The 26,868-nt window shown below is 48.2% G+C and overlaps 1 protein-coding gene across 5 annotated transcripts in view; it reads right to left on the bottom strand.

Moving 5' to 3' along the window:
• rhea (Talin_middle and talin-RS domain-containing protein rhea) overlaps positions 1-26,868 on the bottom strand; it is a 439,862-nt gene that overhangs the window by 188,248 nt on the left and 224,746 nt on the right. For all 5 annotated transcript variants that reach the window (XM_075693866.1, XM_075693865.1, XM_075693867.1 and 2 more), the window contains one exon: positions 25,463-25,624. In XM_075693866.1, the coding sequence (XP_075549981.1) occupies positions 25,463-25,624 (162 nt within the window). The remainder of the gene's footprint in view (positions 1-25,462; positions 25,625-26,868) is intronic.

Consider the following 26,868-nt stretch of genomic DNA (forward strand, 5'->3'; position numbering starts at 1 on the left):
CAGTAGAGCCTCACTGATACAATCCCATTTCATACGATTTCCCGGCACCAAGGTACACAATTGAGAACACAGAAAATGACCCAATACAGTTACGCTTCCTTTTACTGGTTGGTACATTGCTGGAAAACACAGTATTCCGGCACCAACATTCAGTATATTGCCAAACTGCAATCATATGATACGTTTTCCAGCCACTAGATTTCATGTAAACAAGGAAAAGTGTAAGGCGGATGCGACTGAGGCCAGTAGGCACCCACAATGGCAGCTTTTTCACAATACTCACCTGTCAGTATCACATGAAAATGTCGCCTGTCCTCGGTTTCCTATTCCGGTACCACCAACTCACCTCGTGGGTCATCGCACGTCGCCATTCACAGCGATCATTGCCAACCCATCGCGATAAGCACTTTCACCTCCCTGTTTCACAACACATGTGGCATAGGAAGCATACTGTACGTGCTTAATGGGTTATAAGCCGGACATGGCACCATTCCCTGCTGCAAGCCGCATGAAGCGAGCACCATGCTTCACTCTGGCGGCATCGTGGCATCACATTGCCCACCAGCTCAATTTCGTTTTGGTTTCCCATCACTGTTTTATAAACTAGGGGCGTGCGAATATTCGAATATTCAATTTCGAATCAAATAATGAATGTTCAAATAATTCGATTCACAAATCGAATATCTAGTATTCAATTTTTCGAATATCCTGTATGTTCCATGAATGACCAGGCCATGGCCTGTACTTTGATGCGTGTAGCTTACCCCCGTTGTGCAATCTCTATTGGTACTAAATTCGACCATGTAGACTGGACCGATCAGAACGGTTAACGCTACACGGACAAAGGGAACAACAAAAACAGTGCGCATGCAAAGCACGAAGGCCTGTGCAAAGATTGGGCCGATCAGACACCGGAAGGTGCGCCGACCATATCTGATATGCATGTTCAGTGCTCACACATGCAGATTTGCGTAATTGAGAACTTTCTGCCCAAATGCGAATTTGACACCATGCCATGCATACTTGCGGTAATTGTCACCCGCAGACCCACACCCCACGTCAACAGTTGTCAATCTAACTGCTACATATGACTTCGTGGCCAATCATTGATATAGGAACGTATCGTATTTACTTGATTCTAATGCGCCCTCGATTGTAATGTGTACTCATTTCCCGTGGCCAAAAAAAAAAAAAAGAATGATAACTTCAATTGTAACGTGCACCTGTCTTCCATGACCAAAAAAAAAAAGAGTACAATACCGTGCACCTCATGCTTTCATATAGAAATACTATTTTCTCTCATTTGGAAAAATAGATTTATTCCCAATACAATAAAGTTGCAATGAATAAAAACACAAATGGAAGCAGCGTACCTTGCTGCCAAGATTTTCACTGCACCGGTAAGAGTCGCGTGGGGCAACAGATATCACTCGTCATTACTATCAGACAACTCCTTATCACATCAACAGACCAAAGCATTTCATCCTCAGTGCCATCCATGGCACTCAAAATCCTGCACTTCTTACAGGCCTTGTTGACCATGGCAAACGGGATCATGCACCATGCATCTTGCACTCATCCAGCAAAGTCCTGCAGCAAGGCACGCTTCATTTTATTGGCGGGCGTGAATTCGTGGCAGCCATTGACAGGCCATTTGGTGTAGAGCATCCGAATTCTATCTTTCACTGGCTTGTTCAAACAAACACTGAGCGGCTGGAGCTGTGATATCATGCCACCGAGTATCACGACAAAGTCAGTGTTGCATGCAGCCAGCTGCTTGTCCTTGATGCGCTGGTCAAGGTGGCACCTGAACGCGTCGAGCACAAGCATCCCGCGCAGACCCAAACTGCCACCATGTCTCTTCTGCCAAACATTATCAATCCAGTCAGCGACCAAGTACGTGGTCATTTTCATTTGCGCACATAATCACGCCACTCGGAAACACGATTCCTTTCGGGAGCGTCTTCAGTCTGAAGATAAGATACGGGGGCAGCTTATGTCCATCCGCAGTGAAACAAAGCATTGCGGTGACTAGTTTTCTCGTGGCCAGAAGACAAAACGCGCACTTGCTTTGCCCCCTCCTTTTCAACGGTTGTGGTGGCAGGCATGTCAAAGTAGAGCGGCGTCTGATCGGCATTTCCAATCTGTCTGTAGTGGTAGCTGTTTCTATGGCGTAACTTCAAAACGTACTGCTGAAAACTGTGCAATTTCTCTTCATATTCTTCGGGCAATTTTTGGCATATCCCTGTCCACCTTCGAAGAGAAGAGCCTTCTTTTTTTCAGAAAATTTGATAGCCAGCACCTGCTCGCTTTGAAGTCACTCCACATTAGCCCTTTCTGTAAGATTAACTGCATCGCCCGTACTTTGAGCAGATCGGTCATCACAGGCCACTGTGCCGCTCGCTGCTCTTGCATGTATTCCGCGAGCAGCTCTTCTATTTCGGCAAATGGCCCTGCTTCGGTCCACTGAAACCCTTTTTTGTTGCTTTGCTGGCGAAAATATTCTCCTTCTGTTTGCGCCAGTCCCGCACGCAAGTTTCGGGAACTCCGAACGCCTGTGGTGGTGGCCCGATTTCCATCCAATCTCCACGCACATGATAACTTTCCTTTTAAATGCGGCATCATGACGGACTCGGCGTGTCTTCGCAGTCGGCGCTTCCATGCCGATTGAATAAATGCAGAAAATGGGAAGACAGGCGGTAGACTAGGTTACACCAGCGCCTGGTTACACGCACAACATGGAGGTATGCACATGGAGGAAGCTATGGCAGCTAGGCTACAAGCGCGTACAAGGCAGCCATTGTTTTGAATGCCGATGGCGATATGGTAACGTGGATTTAGGGTTGTACTCGATTCTACTGCACATGCAATTTTTGGACCCGTTTTACAAGAAAAAAGATGCGCGTTAGATTCGAGTAAATATGGTAATAGTGACAAGCTTTCTGTGAGTCTGTGGCCCACTATCACATCGGTGAGCAAAAAATTTTCGTCTCAGAAACACCATTCACAGCCCTGCCTAGCCTGTTAGACCTAATCAGAGCTGCGTTATTGGGTGTCGCTGGCTATAGTTACGGTTTCGTACTGAATCAACACAGATCTATTTACATTGGTTGCATGACCCTCAGAAAATTAACAAACCGCCTCGCCAACAAAAGCGAGTGTACTGAATGACTGTTTTTCACGGCCGCAATTTTTGCGAAACACCGTACGAAGTCCCCGAGCTTGTTGTGAACGCCATTCATAGATGCATATCGGTCTCTTTTTGTAGATTCGAGGGACTTGTCACAAGACTAGCATCGGATTTACATGGCAGGCTCGCAAACTTGTCATGTGGCCATAATGGGATGAGTGCTGGCTGCAGGTGCAGTTGCCCGGTGGAAGATGGACGTGGACGGAAAAAAAAAAAGAAGGAAGGAGCAGAGAGTTTCATACAATAATTACTAGGGGGAACTGTTGCACTGCAATCGTTTAGCCGCCATGGAAATGACAGGAAGTACACGGACCTGCCTGATCTTCATGCTTGTGGATTCAGACACTCACACGCTTTACCTATCTTCATGGTCCAAAATTTCAGAGCAATGTATACTTTTCTAGGTGCAGAATACTCTGCAAATGCACATGATTGCTACTAATTGCAGTGGTCCAGCCTGTCCAGGCGGCTAAATTGAAGTGCGCCAAGCATCTCAACGCGTTCAATTGCCCGCGAGAAAGTCATAAGGGCGTTCTATGCCGCTTGTCGATGCATGCGTCTGTGGCGTAATGGCTTCTATATCCGGTCCTGTGCTTGAATCTTGCCATCAGACAGTTTTAATAATGTTTATTTAAATGTTTAATACACAGTATTTAGTTGAAAATTACGAGTTTACAAAGTCGCATAGCCGTTTGAAGCCAGAAGCAGGAAGTTTAGGCAAATCCATGTACTTCCCATAATTCCCATGCTGGCTGAACACCACCCCAATTGCAGCTCCTGTAAGATGGATGGAGGGATGTTATGAGCGTCCTCTTTGGAATGGAGCGGTGGGTTGCGCCACCAAGCTCTTGCTATTATACTGCCTAATGCCTTACCCAGGTTAAGCAAGAAAAAAAGAAGAAAAGAAAACGCTATGAACTCCCACAACCAAATTTTCCGATTCCCTACTGCGAACTGTGCTTTTGTACGTCCCCGTTTTTTGTTGTTTCCCTATTTTTCTTTCACCAATCCTCCAATCGCCTCTTACTGATCCTTATTGCGGACATGTTTGCTTTTCCACTGCTCTCGCTGAACCCAAAGGCTTCAAGGAGGCCAGTGATGCCTAAATTGACCGCTGGGCAGACATCTTCACATTCTAATAAAACATGCTCCATAGTTTCCCTAGCTTTACCGCAGCAAGCACATGCTTCTTCTCCGTTCTTATATCTCACTTTATAGGTGCGTTTTATAAGGCATCCCGATCTCGCTTCGAAAGGTAATGAGCTTCCCTTTGAGTTATCATAAATGGTTGCTTTCCTGATTTCATTTTTTCCTCTTAAGTAGTTACTCATGGCAGGTTTCTTTTCCATTGCCGCCACTCATGAGATTATTTTAGCCTCTCTGACTTTCTGCTTGACGTTTCTGTTGCTGTGTTGCCCACCCTAGAGGCCGCATACTTGCTGGTAAGCTTCCCAGTTCTTTTCCTCCACTGTGAATCAATGTCACTAGCAACAGAGTTCCCTCTAGTAATTGTTGTATGAAACTCTATGAAAAGAAGGGACGGAGAGGGGTGTCGCGCGAACATGCCGTGGGCCTCCCGATTTGACAACTCTTTACCATAGGCACCAGCCATCGTCGACCCATGCGGCTCCGTTCACGCTGCATAGTGGTGCCAATCGTCACATGAAGCACATTTCCCACTTCTGTCCATCACACAGATTGGCCCAACGAGCTGATGATACCCCGCAGAAACCACCTGCCATAAAGATGAAAACCCCTCCTGTTTTCTAGAAGAAAATTGGAAAGCAGAATTTTCTAAGCAATAAAATATTGCCGTTAAGCACAGTATCGCCAACTATTAAACTGAAAACCCCATTGGTGCTTGGAAAAACTGCTATTTCTTCAGCTTCAGAGAAAAAAAAAAAAGCATTTGATTCTATTCATTGGACATAATATAAATAAATACAGTAGAACTGCGTTGATACATTCCTGCTATGTACGTTTTCCCAGGGCCAACGATCGCAATTGAGAACACAAAAAATGGCCCCAATAGAGTTATGGTAATTTTTTTATCGGTTCATATGTTCCCAGAAAACACGATTTTTTTGGCACCAACGTTCAATGTGTCGCCAAACTGCGATCGTATGATATGTTTTCCGGCCACTAGATCCCGTGTAAACAAGAAAATGCACGAGGCGAGTGCGATCGAGAACAGTATATAGCTGCCCGCTGCGGCAGCTTTACCACAATACTCGCCCACACGCCCGCACTCAGTTTCTCATACCAGCAAATCTTCTCCGGGCTTGTCGCACACGGCACTCACAGCTATCACCGCCAATCCTATTGCGATAAGCACTGTCGCCTATCTGTTTCACAGCACCGAGTGCCGTCGGAAGCATAGCACATGCTTTTAATAGGCGATAACCAAAACGCACCGCCATTCGTTTCGAGTGTGATCGTATACTAGCAAACCACAAATATGCACTGGATGTACCACAACTTAACTATGTCTAGTTCACATCTTTCACTAGTAAATGGCAGTCAGGCATCATCAAAAGGACATCGAATGTCTTTGTGATTTGGACATCTCTTGCACATCCAAAGCTTCTGCGCACTGGCAGTGCGTCGTGACCAGGCGAACGCACCGTGCTGGAGAAATACAAGCAGAGTGTCTCCAACGCCCAACAACAAGAACCTGGGAAAGGAAAAATCGCACTCTTGTCTGCTCCGTCTGTTCCAGCACTTTGGCCGGGCATTTACTTTGTTTTTCTCCATCATGTGCATGTTCGAGATCCTACGAGAGGGACTATGTGCTCCTGAATTGCGGAATATTCATCTGTTCATTTTTAAAAGATTCATGCTGAAGTATTAAAGCCGAGAATTTCAGTTATGACCGCATTTATCTTTTGTAACGTAGCTATCAGTAGCAATTCTGCACGACCTCTGCACGTGCTGCTGGACACCGTGCATGAAAAGCCAAAACTTCCGGTTTCGGTTACGTCATCTTTTTTTTCATACATAAATGATTTCTTTTTCAGTCATATCTATTAGTACACTGTTAAAAATATGTAATCTTTAACTTCCTGATATATTTGGACAGATTATCAAGAAAAAACAAGCTTGAACTAGCAATATTTTTTACTTCACATTGCCACAGATATAACATCAGTATGCGCCTCGACGCAAGTGCACTTTAACGCAAGTGCAGGGTAATTTACCGCATGCAAGCAGCATGAAGTGCGCTTCATTGGTGTGTTTTTCAATTTTTGTTCGGTTGACCATGGCCCAAGTACGTAAATACTAGGCAGAACTGTACAGTTGTGTACTGAAATTTAGAGCTGTGCTTCTGACTACTATTTGTGGTGCGTTTGTGTGCCTTGTGAAGCACTTATAGAAATGTCCCGAGGGCAACATTTTAGTATTTCATTTTCAGACATGTTTGCATCGCTTGATTCCTAGCACACCTCTTCAAGTGTCAGAGATATTTCTCATTTGCAATGCTTATCTCGAAGTCCCCAGCAGCATTATTCTTTTGGCACTCTCATGGTGTGAGAAGCTGCCTGAGCAAGTTGCTTATCAAGATGAATATTCCACCTCTGGATTCTGCTTGTGTGGATTTTCTTTTAGTATATTTTTTTAAAGATAGCTTGAAAGTAGTGACTTTCTATCTTGAATCTCGTGGCCCCAGATGCAGGTGCTGGCATGCAGGCCATACTCTTTTGGTCATTCCTTAGTATCATTCCTTAGCTCCTACTAATCAGTTTTAATTTTCTAAATATAATTGTGGCATTGTGACTGCTAGTCGTTTTCTGAGTGTTAACACCTGTTTCTCATTAGTTTTGTTTTAGTCAAGCTGAATTTTCAAGAATATTTTATTGAAGTTCTATGTTTATTTTTTTTTAGAACCACATTTAACCTGCTTGTACACAGCCAGCTTTAACCTGTTTGTCAGGACAGGCCGCCATTGGAACTTGAACCTGGCAACGTTTAACGTTAGAACGTTATCTAGTGAGGCGAGTCTAGCAGTGTTATTGGAGGAATTAGAGGGTAGTAAATGGGATATAATAGGGCTCAGTGAGGTTAGGAGGACAAAAGAAGCATATACAGGGCTAAAAAGCCGGCACGTACTGTGCTACCGGGGCTTAGCGGAGAGACGAGAACTAGGAGTCGGATTCCTGATTGTCAGGAGTGACAAGCGTAAACGAAGAAAGAGGACGAGGAAGAAGGAGTGGAGCGGACGCGTGGAGCCGCCATCTTGGAGAAGGGGCGCGCGCAGGGAAGAACGTGGTGGCCAGGGCGCAGCGTTCCAGGAGAAGACGGCCGGAGATCGCCTCTCTGGGTCCTGCCCCAGTTCCTAGGCGACACATCGACGTTCCGCCCGAGTACCAGGCTCGGCGAGCAGATGTCCGACGTCCCCGGAACTACCGCTGGCCCGGACCTACCTGCCAGGACACGTCAGCGTTTGTGCCACTGAACGTAGACGCGCGGAGGCTGGCTACAGCCAGTCACCGTCCCGTCCGGAGAACTACGCTGGGCCGGCGCGCACCGGGAGCGCCAGCCGGCACGAGCCGCGCTCTGCCGGAGCGCGACAGCCCCTCAGCGACCGTGCCTTCGTCACGTCGGCCGGGGCATCGGTGACGCCAGACACTAACAACGACTGACGACGACCAGATCGCATCGACGGACCACAGACGGACACCACATCGGGGACGCCGATACCCGCGTCGAACAGAACCGGTACTGTAAGCGCCACTACTACAGCGAATAGACGATCGCCGCAAAGACGTTTGTAAACGCGGTAGTGTGAGCGGAAAGCTTAGCAAGGGAGGACGCATTCCGTGTGTAATAAGTGTTGAATCTTACCGTGTGTTCCTGTTACTAAAATAGCCTATTGAATGAATGTTACGTGTGTGCTGCATCTTGCGTTCGTGTGTTCCTTCCGCCCGCTAAAGCAAGCGTACCAGGCGTTAACTTATGCGTGACAACATTGGCGAGCCTGCCAGGATCCCTTTAACTTCGTCATGTGCCTCGGGTTGTCTTGAGCAGCGGAATGGACCTTGAACGTTTGATGACGGCAGGGAATGCCGCGGGCATGTCGGCTGAGGCCATAATAGCACTGTATCATGAGGAACAGAAGCGATTAAGATAAGAACGCGCAGAGGCGCGAGAGGCTGCGAAGGAAGAGGAAGAGAGAGCCAAGGCCGCTGAGGGGAGAGCGAAGGATGCGGACGAGCGTGCGTATAGGAATTTGATTTTGGAAAAAGAGCTTACAGAAAAGAAATTGAAGCTGCGCATGAGTAACAGTGGAGAAGAGGCAGGAAATAGCTCAGACGTGCTACCTCAGAGAATAGCGACAGTGTGTCCCCAAAAGCTTATCGCCCCTTTTGACGAAAGGCGAGATGACCTAGATGCCTACATGCAGCGTTCCGAGCGAATAGCAACTGGACAAGGCTGGCCGAAGAGTGACTGGCGACGGGATTGAGTATGTGTCTTGTGGGGGAAGCATTGGCCGTGTACAGCCGGATGTCAGCGACTGACGCACTAGATTACGACAAGGTAAAGAAGGCTCTCCTACAACGCTTCAGACTAACGGCCGAAGGTTTCAGGGATAAATTCCGAAGCTCCAAGCCACACGATAACGAGACAGGCCAGCAATTCGCCGCTCGCATCTCCAACTACTTTGATCGTTGGTTGGAGATGGCTAACATAGAGAAGACATTTGAAGACTTGAGGGACAACATGATTGCAGAACAGTTCCTAGCATCATGTCATCAGGGCGTGGCAATATTCCTGAAAGAACGCAACTTGAGGACGTTGGCTGAACTATCTGAACACGCCGACCGGTATTTAGAAGCCCAAGGCCAAAGGAATTTGGGAAAGGGGAAGGAAGATAAAAAGACACCAGATGAGAGAGCCCAGACTCGAAGCACAATCAAATGTTTTATGTGTGACAGGATAGGGCATCGGGCTGTGAATTGTCCCTTGGGTCGTACTCGAAGTTCGACGTTGAAGTGCGAGGGGTGCGGACGGCATGGACATACAATACAAACCTGTCGAGCTAATTCAGAAAATAAGACTGCTTGTGTTGTTGCGAGCAAAAGTCACATTCATGGTGACAGGACGAAAATGGAACAGGAGCCCAGCGACAAGGCAAGTGCTGTCATGACGGTTCCTAGGTCGGAAGACCCGGAGACCTCGATGCCAGTAGTAGTGGGAATGCTGCAGGGACGAAAAGTGTCGGTACTAAGAGATACTGGGTCCAACATTGTTCTGGTAAAGCAATCCATGGTGTCGGACAGAGATATCACTGATACAGAAACACCAGTTCGATTGGCGGATGGTACAGTACGACGAATGCCTATGGCTTGTGTGTTGCTTTTGACGCCTTATTATTGCGGTTGGATTGAAGCCCGGTGCGTCAAAGAACCGCTTTACGACGTCATTCTTGGGAATGTGCCAGGAGTCAGAAGAGTGGATGATCCAGATCCCCTCTGGAGTTTTCCCAATATCCAGATTACATGTAGGATGGAGCATGAATCCACCGAAGCCGGGGGCAGAGATAACGAAAGAAGTTCGGATCCGTATACCAGAGAAGCTAGAATATTGTCAGTAGAGAAAAGCACAAGGAACCAGGATAGGAAAGATGTCGGTATAAAGAATACTTCAGGCACCGGCATCGATAATACCGCGAGAGAAATGAAGAAAAGGCAAGAAGCGAACAGTACGCTGCGACATTATTTTGAAATTTTAGGGAAATGGATTCAGAATAAGAAGGGCCGGGCCGTACATAAGTTTGAGAAGGTTGGAGAATTACTTTACCGAATAGCCAGAACTCACGATGGAAGAGAAACACGACAGCTAGTAGTGCCAGTGAGTTTACGAAGAGCAGTGCTCGAGCTGGCGCACGACACTATTATGGCTGGCCATCAAGGAGTAAGGAAGACGACCAGCCGAGTATCAGAACAATTCTTTTGGCCGTGCATGCAAAGTGACACGAAACGGTTTGTGACGTCTTGCGAGATATGTCAGAGAAACACACCAAAAAGGTTGATATCAAAGGTACCTCTAGGGACTACGCCTATTATTGAGCAACCATTTCAAAAGGACGCCGGAATGGTCATGACAGAGTTGGTTGCTGCAAGCCCCTACCAAGCAGACATCCCAGCAACAGAAATTACGCCTCAGAAGGCAAAGATAACAAGCATGATGTCTAAACCGAGCGTATGTGAGAAAAGACGGACTCAAGAATTGAAGAGCAATGGACGCATCATCGCTGTGTCCGACCACTTTGACAAGCCCAGGGCATGCAGGGCTGGGTCCCGCCCCGACTCCTGGTTTCATCTAAATCATTCTACTCGAGGCAATGTCGCGATGAGGCGCCAGCGTCGAGAGTCAGGACTAGTGCACAGCTTCCTGTTGGGCTGTATCGATGTCAGACAACAACCGGTAGGCAGGAGTACTCGGATTAAGTGAGTGAACGTGCCGCGAAGGACATCACTGACTTTGCAGAATATGTTCGTTTACGTGTTTACTTCGTGAACATGTTCGTATACTGGGGAACAGCTTCCTGCACATGCATATAGTGTTTAGAGCTTCTAAAGAGTCTTCCTCAAACACTCGCGGAATACAATGCCGTGTGAATGGTGCTGTCGTTGGAATTGACGTAGTGTTAAGACTCAGCAGAAACTTGCGTGATGTGCGTGTGGGTGCAGTGAAGTGCAGTGGAGTGCAGTGACGTGTGAACTAAGAAGTGGCGAAGTGAAGTTACATGTGATGTGGTGAATAGGAAGTGCAGTGTCAGTGTAAACCCAAGAGGTGATGAGCAGTGAGTGAAGTTTTCGTGGAGCGAAAACTCGGAAAACAGGGGGGCCATTGTCAGGAGTGACAAGCGTAAACGAAGAAAGAGGACGAGGAAGAAGGAGTGGAGCGGACGCGTGGAGCCGCCATCTTGGAGAAGGGGCGCGCGCAGGGAAGGACGTGGTGGCCAGGGCGCAGCGTTCCAGGAGAAGACGGCCGAAGGTCGCCTCTCTGGGTCCTGCCCCAGTTCCTAGGCGACACATTGACGTCCCGCCCGAGTACCAGGCTCGGCGAGCAGATGTCCGACGTCCCCGGAACTACCGCTGGCCCGGACCTACCTGCCAGGACACGTCAGCGTTTGTGCCGCTGAACGTAGACGCGCGGAGGCTGGCTACAGCCAGTCACCGTCCCGTCCGGAGAACTACGCTGGGCCGGCGCGCACCGGGAGCGCCAGCCGGCACTAGCCGCGCTCTGCCGGAGCGCGACAGCCCCTCAGCGACCGTGCCTTCGTCACGTCGGCCGGGGCATCGGTGACGCCAGACACTAACAACGACTGACGACGACCAGATAGCATCGACGGACCACAGACCGGGGGGACGCCGATACCCGCGTCGAACACAACCGGTACTGTAAGCGCCACTACTACAGCGAATAGACGATCGCCGCACAAACGTTTGTAAACGCGGTAGTGTGAGTGGAAAGCTTAGCAAGGGAGGACGCATTCCGTGTGTAATAAGTGTTGAACCTTACCGTGTGTTCCTGTTACTAAAATAGCCTATTGAATGAATGTTACGTGTGTGCTGCATCTTGCGTTCGTGTGTTCCTTCCGCCCGCTAAAGCAAGCGTACCAGGCGTTAACTTATGCGTGACACTGATTAATAAGGAAATAGCTGGTAACATACAGGACTTCTATAGCATTAACGAGAGGATGGCAGGTCTTGTTGGGAAACTTAATAAGAGGTACAAATTGAAGGTGGTACAAGTCTATGCCCCTACATGCAGTCATGATGACCAGGAAGTCGAAAAGTTTTATGAAGACGTGGAATCGGCGATGGGTAAAGTCAAAACAAAATACACTATACTGATGGGCGACTTCAATGCCAGGGTAGGCAAGAAGCAGGCTGGAGACAAGTCAGTGGGGGAAAATGGCATAGGCTCTAGGAATAGCAGAGGAGAGTTATTAGTAGAGTTTGCAGAACAGAATAATATGCGGATAATGAATACCTTTTTCCGCAAGCGGGTTAGCCGAAAGTGGACGTGGAGGAGCCCGAATGGTGAGACTAGAAATGAAATCGACTTCATACTCTGCGCGAACCCTGGCATCATACAAGATGTAGACGTGCTCGGCAAGGTACGCTGCAGTGACCATAGGATGGTAAGAACTCGAATTAGCCTAGACTTGAGGAGGGAACGGAAGAAACTGGTACACAAGAAGCCAATCAATGAGTTAGCGGTAAGAGGGAAACTAGAGGAATTCCGGATCAAGCTACAGAACAGGTATTCGGCTTTAACTCAGGAAGAGGACCTTAGTGTTGAAGCAATGAACGACAATCTCATGGGCATCATTAAGGAGTGCGCAATAGAAGTCGGTGGTAACGCCGTTAGACAGGAAACCAGTAAGCTATTGCAGGAGACGAAAGATCTGATCAAGAAACGCCAATGTATGAAAGCCTCTAACCCTACAGCTAGAATAGAACTGGCAGAACTTTCTAAGCTAATCAACAAGCGTAAGACTGCGGACATCAGGAACTATAATAGGGATAGAATTGAACAGGCTCTCAGGAACGGAGGAAGCCTAAAAACAGTGAAGAAGAAACTAGGAATAGGCAAGAATCAGATGTGTGCGTTAAGAGACAAAGCCGGCAATATCGTTACTAATATGGATGAGATAGTTCAAGTGGCTGAGGAGTTCTATAGAGATTTATACAGTACCAGTGGCACCCATGACGATAGTGGAAGAGAGAATAGCCTAGAGGAATTCGAAATCCCACAGGTAACACCAGAAGAAGTAAAGAAAGCCTTAGGAGCTATGCAAAGGGCGAAGGCAGCTGGGGAGGATCAGGTAACAGCAGATTTGTTGAAGGATGGTGGTCAGATTGTTCTAGAGAAACTGGCCACCCTGTATACGCAATGCCTCATAACCTCGAGCGTACCGGAATCTTGGAAGAACGCGAACATAATCCTAATCCTTAAGAAAGGGGACGCCAAAGACTTGAAAAATTATAGACCGATCAGCTTACTGTCCGTTGCCTACAAAGTATTTACTAAGGTAATCGCAAATAGAATCAGGAACACCTTAGACTTCTGTCAACCAAAGGACCAGGCAGGATTCCGTAAAGGCTACTCAACAATAGACCATATTCACACTATCAATCAAGTGATAGAGAAATGTGCAGAATATAACCAACCCTTATATATAGCTTTCATTGATTACGAGAAAGCGTTTGATTCAGTCGAAACCTCAGCAGTCATGGAGGCATTACGGAATCAGTGTGTAGATGAGCCATATGTAAAAATACTGGAAGATATCTAAAACCTCGTTAAACCGTACCCGCTTAAACAGTAGTTTCGTTTTAAAAGTAGTAAAGTCAAATCCCCGACTCGGCAGCCATTGAACATAATGTGTTTCGTATCCGCATAAACCGTAGCAGCTTACTGCGTACGCATCGGTTAAAACGTAGCGTTTGAACTTTTCGTCGCGCAAACACGGCGCTGCGCCATCTCCATCAGGCGGCCCGGCAGAACAACACGCCTCAGAGATCGGAGCAACGGCCTCCAAGCGCCCTGTGCGTTTGACCGCGAAGATATGTCGGCTATGAGGTTCGACTTTTCGCCATCGTTGCCTCTGTTGTTGCCGAAGTGTCGACTAGCGACAGTGACGAGGACGACATGGAAAGCGATAGCACGGGCGATTCAGGCCCGACAGTGGCATAAGCTGCGCGTTGCGTCAGCCTCATGAATGCAATCGTCGCGACGACAATAGGGATGCGATAACGTAACTCTATTCCAAATGAAAGTTATTCCAAACTCCGGCACCCGCAATGAAAAAGGTGCCCCCGGGACTTCTGCAGCACTACTGCGCACGTGCACGGTGAATACGTAACGCCAACGAGGAATCTGCCATGCGAGTGTTTGCCGAGAAGAGGGGGCTGGCTGAAAAGCTGACACGCAGCTTCAGTAAGTTTGAGGCCGCTGTCGTCGGCGTGCTAGGCCGCCGCGGCATCAAACGAAAATAACGCTTTTGTCGCGCGAAGTTAATAAATACTGCATGTCTTTCCCCTTTCATCGCACTCTCTCCGAGTTCCGTTTTCGACAGGTAAGTGGGCGATCTCATGCTATTCAGTTAAACAGTACTGCTGTTTAGTACGTACCTTTCCCGAGCTCCGGCTAACTACGGTTTAACGAGGTTTCACTGTGTAGCGGCTCCACAGCCACCGTAGTCCTCCACCAAGAAAGCAACCAAATCCCAATAAAGAAAGGCATCAGACAGGGAGATACGATCTCTCCAATGCTATTCACAGCATGTTTACAGGAGGTATTCAGAGACCTGGAGTGGGAAGAATTGGGGATAAAAGTTGATGGAGAATACCTTAGCAACTTGCGATTCACTGATGATATTGCCTTGCTTAGTAACTCAGGAGACCAATTGCAATGCATGCTCACTGACCTGGAGAGGCAAAGCAGAAGGGTGGGTCTGAAAATTAATCTGCAGAAAACTAAAGTAATGTTTAACAGTCTCGGAAGAGAACAGCAGTTTACGATAGGTAGCGACGCGCTGGAAGTGGTAAGAGAATACATCTACTTAGGGCAGGTAGTGACCACGGATCCGGATCATGAGACTGAAATAACCAGAAGAATAAGAATGGGCTGGGGTGCGTTTGGCAGGCATTCTCAAATCATGAACAGCAGGTTGCCACTATCCCTCAAAAGGAAAGTGTATAACAGCTGTGTGTTACCAGTACTCACATATGGGGCAGAAACCTGGAGGCTTACGAAAAGGGTTCTGCTGAAATTGAGGACGACGCAACGAGCTATGGAAAGAAGAATGATGGGTGTAATGTTAAGGGATAAGAAAAGAGCAGATTGGGTGAGACAACAAACGCGGGTAAACAACATCTTAGTTGAAATCAAGAAAAAGAAATGGGCATGGGCCGGACATGTAATGAGGAGGGAAGATAACCGATGGTCATTAAGGGTTACGGACTGGATTCCAAGGGAAGGGAAGCGTAGCAGGGGGCGGCAGAAAGTTAGGTGGGCGGATGACATTAAGACGTTTGCAGGGACAACATGGCCACAATTAGTACATGACCGGGGTAGTTGGAGAAGCATGGGAGAGGCCTTTGCCCTGCAGTGGGCGTAGCTAGGCTGATGATGATGATGATGACACAGTCAGAACTTGCAATGAATATTTTCATACATGTGCCTTGGCTGGATGCCAATCGTTTTTGCAATAAAGCTTCATCCATTGTATAAATAAAAAGTAACGTTGGTATGACATTGTGAGTCTCACTTGTGCGCTTTTTACCTAGTGCTTACTGAACTCACTTTCTTCATGTAGCCATTACAGAAATTGTAATAATTCACAAGAAATTAAATTACAATCTCCTATTTTGTGAGCCCAGTTTTCACATTTTCATGAGCGCTAGGACAACATATAAAAGTTGACAGTCACTTTAGCATACGCTAAAGAGGACGAAGGCAAAAGCCTGGTTGCTCACAAGACATTCATTAAGTTACTTGTCATTCTCGTTCAAATGTATTTCTTATTACTTGCTTTCTCCCCCAAAGGTCGTGGGATCGAGTGCCGGTTTGCCCATATCTTCATGTTGGGTCGTGGTTTCTGTGATGTCCGGCTTAGTGCTGCAGTTTGTCATCAGGTCAATAATGTGCAAGCTCGCGAAACGTATAAAAAGCGTGCGCCACAACCTGCCTGCAGGCTTATCTCGACCAGCCACGCACCAATGAACATGTGGCAATAAACGTGACTCGCCCCCCTGGAAACTTGTCTGCTCCTTTGCACGAACCACGCAAACAACAGGTTCGAATGCCTTAACTTTGATTTAATTAACACCACAGGCTGTGTGTTCGACTCCCACCAAAGGTCGAGGGTTCCACTCTCGACCTTCACTACATCAATTGTAATCCTACTTGGAGATATGGCTGGTTCACCCATATCTCCAAGTGATTTCGACAAAGGACACGGGTCCAAGTGCCTTAATTAAGTCTATCATAAAGAACTGTGCTGTAATTTGCTTAGCTTTATTTAACACCAAAGAGATGCACCACTGAGGACAAGTGACGAACACTGGACAGCGTATGTTGTTGGCCAGTCATTGTGGACATGCGTGGCCATGTGTTTCTTGCGCAGAGTGCAGCTCTGCTCGCCCTACTACGATAAACATCACCCATGTTTTGTCCGAAAGTTATTTTCTCATCTCTTCGCAGCAGTGCCATTCCCACCTGGCAGGACACTGTTATGGTGGCTAGCACCATTGCCGCATCTGTACCATAGTACAGCTGGCATGCACACAATTTCCTAACGTCCATTGCTTTGCTTTTGTTACCGCCATCAAAGCTACTAATGTCTAAACGTAATTTCAATAGCACCAAAAATGTATTGCCACTATAGGAGCAACAACAATGCTAGCCACCTTGACAGTAATCGTAGATAGGAATGGCACTGCAACGGCGAGGTGAGAAAACAAGCTTCAATCAAAATACAGGAGACGTAATCACACTAGGACAAGCAGCTCCACATTCCGCATCAAAACCACATGCATATGCATGTGTACAATGATGGCTGGCCTACACCACACGATGTGTGTTCGGTTATGCTTCGGTTCCACGCTCTGCTGTCTGCATTTAATTTGTAGTTGATAGTACATCTACTGTGGGACTTGCAGGCATGCAGCTCATTATAGCGTGAACAGGAAAGATTCATTAGATGTTCTATGAACCTCCTGTATCCCTAAAAGGGACATCTGTTAGAGATCACTTACGTCCAAATGTGCCATCCTATCAACGTTAAAGGAGCGTGACCTGAATGGAACTTAGATTATCTACAGTACGCATTTGCAAATTTGTTTGAAGAAATATAGATTTAGCAAGCACGTGACACCCCCTCAGGCATAATGTTCGTTCGCCGCCAGGCTCGGTGGCCTGTTAAGCTCGACAGGCAACATTGGTCACCGCACCGCAAGAAACACTGACGAGCACGGCTGCTCGACGGTCAGTCATCGTTCAGCACCACCACGCTGCGAAGCGTCCGTCTAACGGAGAGTGCCTCGAGCCTTCCCTTGTTCACGAACCCGGGTGGATCGTGACACTGGCGACGAGTACCCACAGATCGTCCCATGCCGCTGCGAGTGGCGAAACACCGCCCCCGTTGCTGCCGCCATGCCGCTGTACGGAAGGCTCGAGCCGTTCGAGGGAGATGTACCGCCTGGTAAATTTATGAGGAGCAAGTCCACGTGTTCTTCCGGGCAAACAACACACCCGAGGCCAAACAGCGGGACATTTTCCTGGCCAGCTGCGAGACCCACGTCTTCAGCCTCTTGCTCGACCTTCTCAAGCCAGCCACGCCGCACGTTAGGACGCTGGGTGATCTGCTCGCCATACTGCGCTCCCATTTCAACCCAGCACCGTCCACACTAATGGAGCGTTTCCGCTTCAACAACCGGAGCCGCCGGGAAGGAGAGACCCTCGGGCAGTTCGTTGCTGCACTACGAGGGTTAGCGAGTGCCTCTGTTTCCGGGGACCAGCTGGACTCGCTGCTCCGGGACGAGGGTGGGACCACCTGCAGAACCTGCACAACGTCCTGGCACGACTGCAGGACGCCGGCCTCAAGCTCAAGCTGGAAAAGTATGTTTTCCTAGCCCCCAGCGTTGAGTACTTGGGACACGTCATTTCCCAGGCAGGCCTAGCCCCGGCTCCCTGCAAAGTTGGTGCTGTGCTCAAGGCACCTAAGCCCCAGAACAAGAAGGAGCTTCAGAGCTACCTCGGCCTCATCAATTTCAACAGGAGTTTTCTGCCGAACCTGTTGGAGCATCTACAGCCGCTCCATCTTCTGCTTCGAGATGGTCAGCAATGGGTGTGGAGGAAGGAGCAGGACCGGGCCTTCCAGTGCAGCAAGGAGCTAATCACCAAGGCTCCAGTGCTGGTGCACTTCGATCCTGCCAAGCCTGTCGTCCTTACTGTAGATGCGTCGCCGTACGGTGTGGGAGCCGTCCTGGCACACCGGGACAGAGATGGCCAGGAACGCCCTGTGTCGTTTGCTTCTCGATGGCTTCATGCTGCAGAGCAATGTTGCAGCCAGCTGGACAAGGAAGGCTTGGCCCTCATGTTCGGTGTCGAACGTTTCCACCAGTATCTGTGGGGCCGGAAGTTCAAGGCAGTCACGGACCACAAGCCACTGTTGGGGCTGCTGGGGCCTGAAAAGGCAGTTCCTGTGCAGGCATCACCTCGAGTGATACGCTGGGCCTTGAGGCTGGCAGCTTACAGTTACCAGCTGGTTTACCGTCCGGGAAAGGACCTGGGACCTGCTGATGCCGTGAGCAGCCTGCCCCTGCCAGAGGTGCCTGATGCTGTGCCAGAAGCAGCTGAAGTGTTCATGCTGGAACATGCGTGCCCGGAGGTGCTCTCCAGACCTGCAGTATCTCAAGCGACCAGCCGGGACTCAGTCCTGTCTCAGGTGGTCAAGGCGGTGTCCTGTGGAGAGGAATTAGTGCAGCAGGCCTATAGCTACAAGGCCGCTGAGCTGAGCTTGCAGCAGGGCTGCCTACTGTGGGGTTCTAGGGTGGTGATCCCACAAAGTCTTCGGTTTGGGGTCCTGCAGTAGCTGCACACGGGTCATCCTAGCGTAGAAAAGACCAAGATGGTGGCCTGGTCCCATGTTTGCTGGCCTGGCCTGGACCAGGACATCGCTCACTTGGTGCAGAGCTGCCAAATCTGCCAGGAGCATCAGCAAGCCTTGCGTCATGTGGAAATCACCCCATGGCCATTCCCACAGAGACCCTGGTCCCACCTACATGTGGATTTTGGGAGACCCTTCAAGGGCCATTACTTCCTGGTGGTGGTGGACACCTTTTCGAAGTGGGTGGAGGTTCTACCAGTCACCACTCCATCAGCAGGCGCGATCATTGCAGCGCTACGACAGGTCTTCGCCGCCCAGGGGTTGCAGGATGTCATCGTGTCCAACAATGGTCCTGTTTTCACCAGCACAGAGTACCTGGCCTGGCTGATGAAGAATGGAATCCGCCGGATGATGGTTCCGCCGTACCACCTTGCTTCAAATGGTGCAGCCAAGCGGGTGGTGCAAACCATCAAAGACAAGCTCAAGAAGAGCCAGACTGGGGATTTCCGGATGCAGATTGCCCAGATACTGTTTCAGTACCGGACCACACCCCACAATGTCACTGGCCGTGCCCCCTGTGAGCTCCTGCTGGGTCGGATGGTCAAGACACCCTTGGACATCCTGCATCCAGACCTCCGATCCACAGTGCTCTTGAAGCAGCTGAAGCAGAAGCTGGCTGCTGACCAAGGCTGCCGTCCCGGGCCTTTGCCAAAGTCGGGAGCTCCAGTTTTCGCCAGGAACTTCCATGCTGGCCCACCTTGGTCTGCTGGACAGGTGGTGTCTCCTGCCAGCGCTTCATCGCCGCTCGTCCGCATGCCAGACGGGGCCATGTGGCACAGACACGCCGACCACGTCAGGCCTCGCCTCAGGACCTGGTCAGCACCCTCGACTGCCACTTCTGAGTTCCAGCCTGCAGAAGGACTAGCGGCAGTACCAGTCGCTTTCAGCGGAGCACCACCTACCTCGGAGGCGGCAACCGTTGCCAGTGGTGCTGCACCTGTTGGACCGGTGTTGAGCCTGGCACCACTCACAAGACCGACCACTACAGACCCTCTGGATGGAACGAGGCTGGCTCAGGCGGCACCCGGCGTTGCCACACCCGACCCATCAACACCGGTGCCCAGGCAGAGTACTCGACGGCGGAAGCCACCAGACCGTTAGTTGCCTGGATAGCAGGCACCGTCGACCCAGCTAGGGTGGAGGCAGAGCCTCATATTTTGAACATGGACATTTGTTTCTTTTATTTAACAAACAAACTGGGGGTAAAGGGGTGTAGCAAGCACGTGACGCCCCCTCAGGCGTCACGTGACGCCCCCTATGTTCATTAGCCGCCAGGCTTGGTGGCTTGCTAAGCTCGGCAAGCAACATTGGTCACTGCACCGCCGAGCACGGCTGCTCGGCGGTCAGTCATCGTTCAGCACCACCATGCTGCGGAGCATCCGTCTAACGGAGGGTGCTTTGAGCCCTCCCTTGTTCACAAACCCGGGTGGATCGTGACAATAGATATCTACAAGATGTGTGCACTGTCTAAAATATTATGTTATATGGGCATCTATGAGACATAAATGGCTCCCTGGGTATTTGTAATATTGCTTGGAGAAATATATATATATATATATATATATATATATATATCGGATGTGTTCAATGCCCAAAATATTATGTTCTATGGAGATCTACGGGACATAAATGGTTCACTGGGATACGTTTCCTGGCCACTAAATCCCATGTAAACAAGAAAATATGCGAGGCGGATGCGATGAAGAACAGTATATAGCTTTGTTAAACCACGTTGGCAGGCTAGTTGGTTTGAATCCATGATAGAGTGTGTAAGCCTAACTGAACGTAGGAAGAAACAGATACAGAGAGACAACGTTGTCTCTGTGCATCTGTTTCTTCCTACATCCTCGTTCAGTATCGCTTACACACTCTATCATGGAGTATATAGCTTCCCGCTGCGGCAGCTTCACCTCAATACTCGCCTTGCTGGCCTGTCTCACATGAAAATGCAGGTGCACACTCAGTTTCTCACTTCGGTACCACGAAATCTTCTCTGGGGTCGTCAGACATGGCATTCACAGCTATCACCACTAATCTTATTGTAATAAGCATCTTCACCTATCTGTTTCACATCGCGTGGTGGCGTCGGTAGTGTAGCGCACGCTTTTAATAGGCAATAACCAAAATGTGCCCCCCGTTCCTTGCTGCAGACTGCAATCGCAGGGTGTCTACCAAGTTGACATTTCCAAATTCCCTGAGTTTTCCAGGTTTTCCCTGAGCACCTTTGCGAAATTCCCTGAATGAGCCAGAACTTTGTTTTATGTCAAGACAGGCTGACACGACGTTGCCCGATGCTGTCACTCTCTAGTAAGCATGCTGACACAAAAAAATGACTTAATCCAGTTTGAATAGTAAGGAGTAATACCTATTTTATTTAAAAAGAAAACAGAAGGAAGGTGTTAGTAAAATGCACAGCGAAAGAAATGGTAAAGCCCATTCCAAATTGAGTCGAACATTTTCAAATACGAATGAAAAGGAGATGCATACATAAGTAAATATTTTTTAATATCAGCTATTTCTATCAACTGATAGCAAGATCATCTGTATGAGGTCCTGAACTTTGTCACAACTAAGGTTCTCTCTCAGCAGCTGAGAAGTCAACCTCAACTGTCCTGACATACTCTCAGCCCGTACACAACATCTCAGTGTTGGGTTTCACTGCTTAAACCATTTATTTTGGTTTGGATGAGGGACACCTGTATCTCAGCGTCAGCCAACACTTAGTTTCTTTAGCTCAAGCTCCTTCAAAAAGGCGGCGGCACCCTTCCTTTCCAGTTAATTCCTCAGTGCGTCGGTCAGTTCTGTTCTCATCCTCCTTCTACCACGCTTTCACCACATGGATCATACATTTGATTTTTCGGACTTCCGAGGGGCCGCAAAAAAAGATTGAAAAAAAAAAAAAACGGGCAGTCTGAAAAAAATTAATGCATGTCTTTAACTGCCTTTAAGGGCTAAAATTACCACAGGCACGTCTGAAAAAGCTCTGAAGGCCTGCCAGTACGCTTGTTAGGCATATCAGGGCTTGTACTGTGACAGGAGACGTGGTGCACGCATGTGTAATTAAGGAATACATACTGTGTCCCGTGACAATTGCCCCCTTCCCACGCTTGTTATGCTTCACCGCCTAACAATAATGTACTGAGGCGAAGCTAACTTTCGGAGACAGGCATTACGCAACGCGCTGTGCTCTGCGAGCTTCAAAGCCAATCGCGAGGATTACAAAGGCGGAGTCGGTGCCATTGGTGATAGCGGCGAATTCTTTCAATGAAAAACACGGCACCGCACGGCAAGAAGCTTAATAACGAACATAGAAGCAGCTAGGCCTAACGTTGCCGCGGTGGTGGTTACGGCTGCCAGCGGATCTGCCTGCGAGAGTGCCGGTTCGAGGCGGCGAGATAATCAAAATAGCGGCGGTGGCGGCTTTGATTAATGCCATTTCAGACCTGCAGTCAGGGCAATATACATTGACTATATGGAGTACGTGGTGGTGCCGCAAAACCGTGCAAATTATCGGGCATGTCCGAAAAATCGGGCGTCTAGAAAATCGGTCGTTAACTACTCTGGCAATACATCGTGCCGATGACACGACGTCAATGACGACTCGTTGCGATTCCTCTGTTACTGGAGCCAGCATTAACACGACTTTCGTTCCCTTTCAATAAAGTTACAGCTAATTTTCCTGATAGAAGCACAAATTCCCTGAGTTTTTCCAGAGTGTTCAAATTCCCTGAGAATTCCCGGGTTTCCCGGTTTTCCCGGTTGGTAGACACCCTGAATCGTATACGTTTTCCGGCCATTAGATCCCATGTAAGCAAGAAAAGGTGTGAAGCGCGCCCAGTATATAGCCGCCTGTTTCATGTGAAAACGACGTCACCCACAGTTTATATCGGTACTAGCAAATCTCCGCCTTGGTCATCGCATGCCGCATTCACAACTATCGCCACCATACCTACTGCGATAAGCATCTTTTTACAGAACGATGTGCGTAGTGGCATTGGTAGCATAGTGTATGCTTTTAGTAAGTGGCGATAATACAAACTCACCACCATTCCCTGTTACAGGCGGCGCGATGTGGGCATCACGTCTTGCTTTGGCGGCATCCGGCGTCGCCCACCAGCTCATTTCGTTTCACTTTCCCGTCGCTCTCTTAAAAAAGCACGCCATAGGAAAACAACAAAACATGTCTCGGGCTGCCGGAGCACCACCAAGCCGACACGTATTGGTGCCTCGTGCGCAACACAAGAATACAGAGAAGATGAATACACAGCTGTGATTAACAGATGTCTTCATGCCCTTTGAATGAATAGATCTAGGGAGAAACGGGCTTGGACTCTCTTTGCTTATACAGTTGAACCCACTTATAACAATAATCAGGTGCCACGAAAATTCCATTGTTATAACCGATAATTGTTATAACTGGGTTGCATTAAAAAAAAGGGGGGGGGGGATGGCAGAGCTGTTGTGAGAAAACTATAACGGCGAGGAGGCCAGTGCCCCTCCCCACCACGTTTCTCAATCCGGCTGCTGACTGTGTTCACTTGTTTAACTGTTTCCTGGGCGCTCTGCTCACGTGTAACAAGTAACGGCTGATGGCGTTAAAGAAGGGCACTGCTATAACAACTGCAAAGAGTTGTCACGGGTGGCCCCTAAAGGGGCCTTTTATACATTGCGAAATCAGCTTGAGAAATCCAGAAGAATCGCTGAGGTGAGATCGCCACAAGCATCTCAACACATACTTCCCACCGGCTTGCATGAGAAAACTTTACGTCCCTCAGCCTAGCATGCTCAACACGAAGCTTGCCAACATCCTTCTCCAAGGCATCCAGGTGCTCCCCATAGTGGAGAGGAAAGTTCCTCGTGAAAACGAAGCCCTGGAATGACTGAATCATCTGCCACGCCTCTTGTGAGGACAACGGTGAGGCAGCCTGCCCTAACGCATTATCGCTGCTGTCGCTATCTGATGCAAGCATGGTCGCAATGATCGCCTCATCGGTTAGAAGCACTTAGTAGTTTCCAAATCTACATGCACTTTCTTTTCACTGGCAACGTCGTACATTCCCGATGATCAGCGGGCGAATCAGCCATCTTCTGTTTCGGCTGCGAGAAACCGCGTGGCCAGGAACGATGTCGACACAAACAACGAAGACCAACGCGAGCGATTAAGCTGTTTGCAGAACGCAGAATGAGGAACCAGCAAGCAACATGCGAGCAACCTGCGAGCAGTGCAGTTAGCATGATCCATTCGTATTTCGGAGCGTGGGGTGGCGTAGAGCTGTGGGCGCGCAGCCGAGCTGTGCGCGCAGCCTGTTCATGTTCGGAGGGGGGGAAGGGCGTCGGGAGAGAGCGCGCGGTGGCTTTTGGAGCAGTGGCCAATCATTCAGTGGCTTAAATTTCTTGTTTTCTTTCTTTTCAAGGATTTCGCATTTCACTACCTTTCGGCTCGGACAACCAGCAGCCAAACTTCATCGTTATAACCGATAATGTGGCATCGGGGCATTGTAGTAGGCGGGTTAAAACGTACAAAAGTTGACAGTGAAGCAGCTTCTTCTTGTTATAACCGATATATTGTTAAAACCGGAATTGTTATAAGTGGGTTCGACTGTAGCGCAAAAAAAATTGCTCAAGAGAGACTTCATTCATCTTTATTGTGGCTTGAACGATGACAATACTTTTGTTGGACTTTAAGGTGGCGTGGGCTACACTATGCTTCATATTACTCCATTCTAGGGATGCAGGTAATTTATCCCACATGAAGCATGGTAGCATTAATGTAGCAATTTATTTCTCGAAAGGACTTGAAGTGTGATTAATGTAATCTAGTCAAAACTAATTTCTCTGTCTGTAAAACTTTCAGGGCAATTTTTGTAAAAAAAATTAAATTATGGGGTTTTACGTGCCAAAACCACTTTCTGAATATGAGGCACACTGTAGTGGAGGACTCCGGAAATTTCGACCACCTGGGGTTCCTTACTGTGCACCTAAATCTAAGTACACAGGTGTTTTCGCATTTCGCCCCCATCGAAATGCGGCCGCCGTGGCCGGTCAATTTTTGTAGTGCAGGCAAATGTTTTTCCCTTTTGAAGCTCCATTAGAATGCATTTGCTTTCACAAACATGCCAGAATGTGCAGATAATTTTCTTTAAAAAAAAAGCCATTTTAAAGAATTTTTTTTTTAATTTTATAAGTATCGACAGTATACAATTCTAGGTGAAACAATGTGTAATTTTGATGCAGTGAAACAGTGGTACTGAAGCAAGAAGGGATGCTGCAGATCGTATGAGACTGAACCTAATGTTACCAGCTGTTTGCTTTCAAAAAGCCAAAGCTTAATTATTGGCGGAGGGAATGGACATATTGGCTCACAAGCACCTCTGTCCACCTTCGAGTGCCACTACCTAGTAGTGTTTTGCCAGCGGAATGACGTGGCCACTATGATAACAGTAACATAAAAATTATTTTTTTTTATTTCTTTTTACATACCATAAGTATACTACAACTACAAGTCATGGTACCCAAGTTGGACAAAGTGCTCAAGGCAGCCATGAGCCCCGATGCTGCAGTTAATGAAAGAATAGCGCACCGACCTTGATTTCCTTGACGAGGCTGGCCGTGGCACTCGCAACGTCCTTTGCTGACTGGACGAAGTGGCGTTTTGCAACAGGGTTGGTGGTTTTAGATGAGGCCACCCGGCAAGCGTTGCAGAGCGACGATGTGTGCTTGGCGATCACTGTAGCTGCTGACAAGATCTGCGGTGCACAGGAATGAAAAGGCGAAACAAGAGACAAAGGTTTATTTTTTTCCTGTAGGATAGCCAGCCTTTCGATGACCTATATGCTTAGACCTACATACCCTGAACAACAACATAAAGTAGGTATTTCAAGGTCCAAGTATATTTAAAATCAAGTATATTTTGAATAAAACTTCCTGTTAATCACACTCCTGGCACCTATACAAGATTTACGGGAGTAAGACACAGCTTGCTTCCCAGAAAAAACTTTTTTCGCATTTCAGTTGATATTTCGTAGAGACAATATTCACATCTAAGTGAGAATGTTATTACGTCACCTGTTCCAAACAAGTGAAGTACACTTAAACCCGATTTAGAGGGTTGTAGCGTCGAAAAAAGACAACACATAGCAAGCGAGACGGGACAGGCGCCTGTTCCGTCTCACTTGCTATGTGTTGTGTTTTTTCAGTGCTACAACCCTCTAAATCTGGAAACATGCACCAACTAGCCCCCCAACAAGTACTACACACTTAAACCTGACTATAACGAAGTCAGTAAAGTTGTCAATTTGCTTCGTTATATCGAAATTTCATTGTACAGTTAAACCTGGTTATATCGAACTTGCAAAAAAAATGCCTAACAGTTCGATACAGAGCATAATTCGATATAAGCCTGCTAAAGAATTGGACGTCAGAAAAGCACATACTATTTATAAAATCACTTTATTGATAAAACTAGCTTAGTTTCGCATGAAATAGTCACGCATTTTCTTCTGCTTGGGCAATTTCGCTGCCTGTGACGCACACACTTTTCGCCACATCGTCTAAAGAGTTGGAGCAGCTGAGGCCGCAACCTTCCCCATCCATGCAGAAGTGCCGGACTATAGTGCGAGTGCACCAATCACCTTGGAGGATCTGGGCAAATGACCATCGTTGCTTCCCTCATTGTGCCCACTCTCACTTTATCCCGATTTGTGATTTCGAGCTTCATGGTGAAAGGCAAATTCTGCCGCTTTATCACGGCAACACTGCGGGAGAAGGCCCACAAGGCGCACACACAATGAACCAGAAAAGCAGCGAGACAACTCGCACTTGCACCATCTTGCATGAGGAGAGCACAAGAGCCTCTGATTGACCATCTGAAGAAGTGCTGCAGGTGGACCAGAATCATTTTTTACAGGAGGGTGTCAACGCTCGCCTGACGCAGCGTGGTCACCGTAGGAAGAGAGGTTGGATGGAGCCGCGCTGCTGGGTTTCCCTGCCG

The sequence above is a fragment of the Dermacentor variabilis genome, chromosome 5, assembly GCF_050947875.1.
Source record: "Dermacentor variabilis isolate Ectoservices chromosome 5, ASM5094787v1, whole genome shotgun sequence".
Taxonomy (NCBI): domain Eukaryota; kingdom Metazoa; phylum Arthropoda; class Arachnida; order Ixodida; family Ixodidae; genus Dermacentor; species Dermacentor variabilis.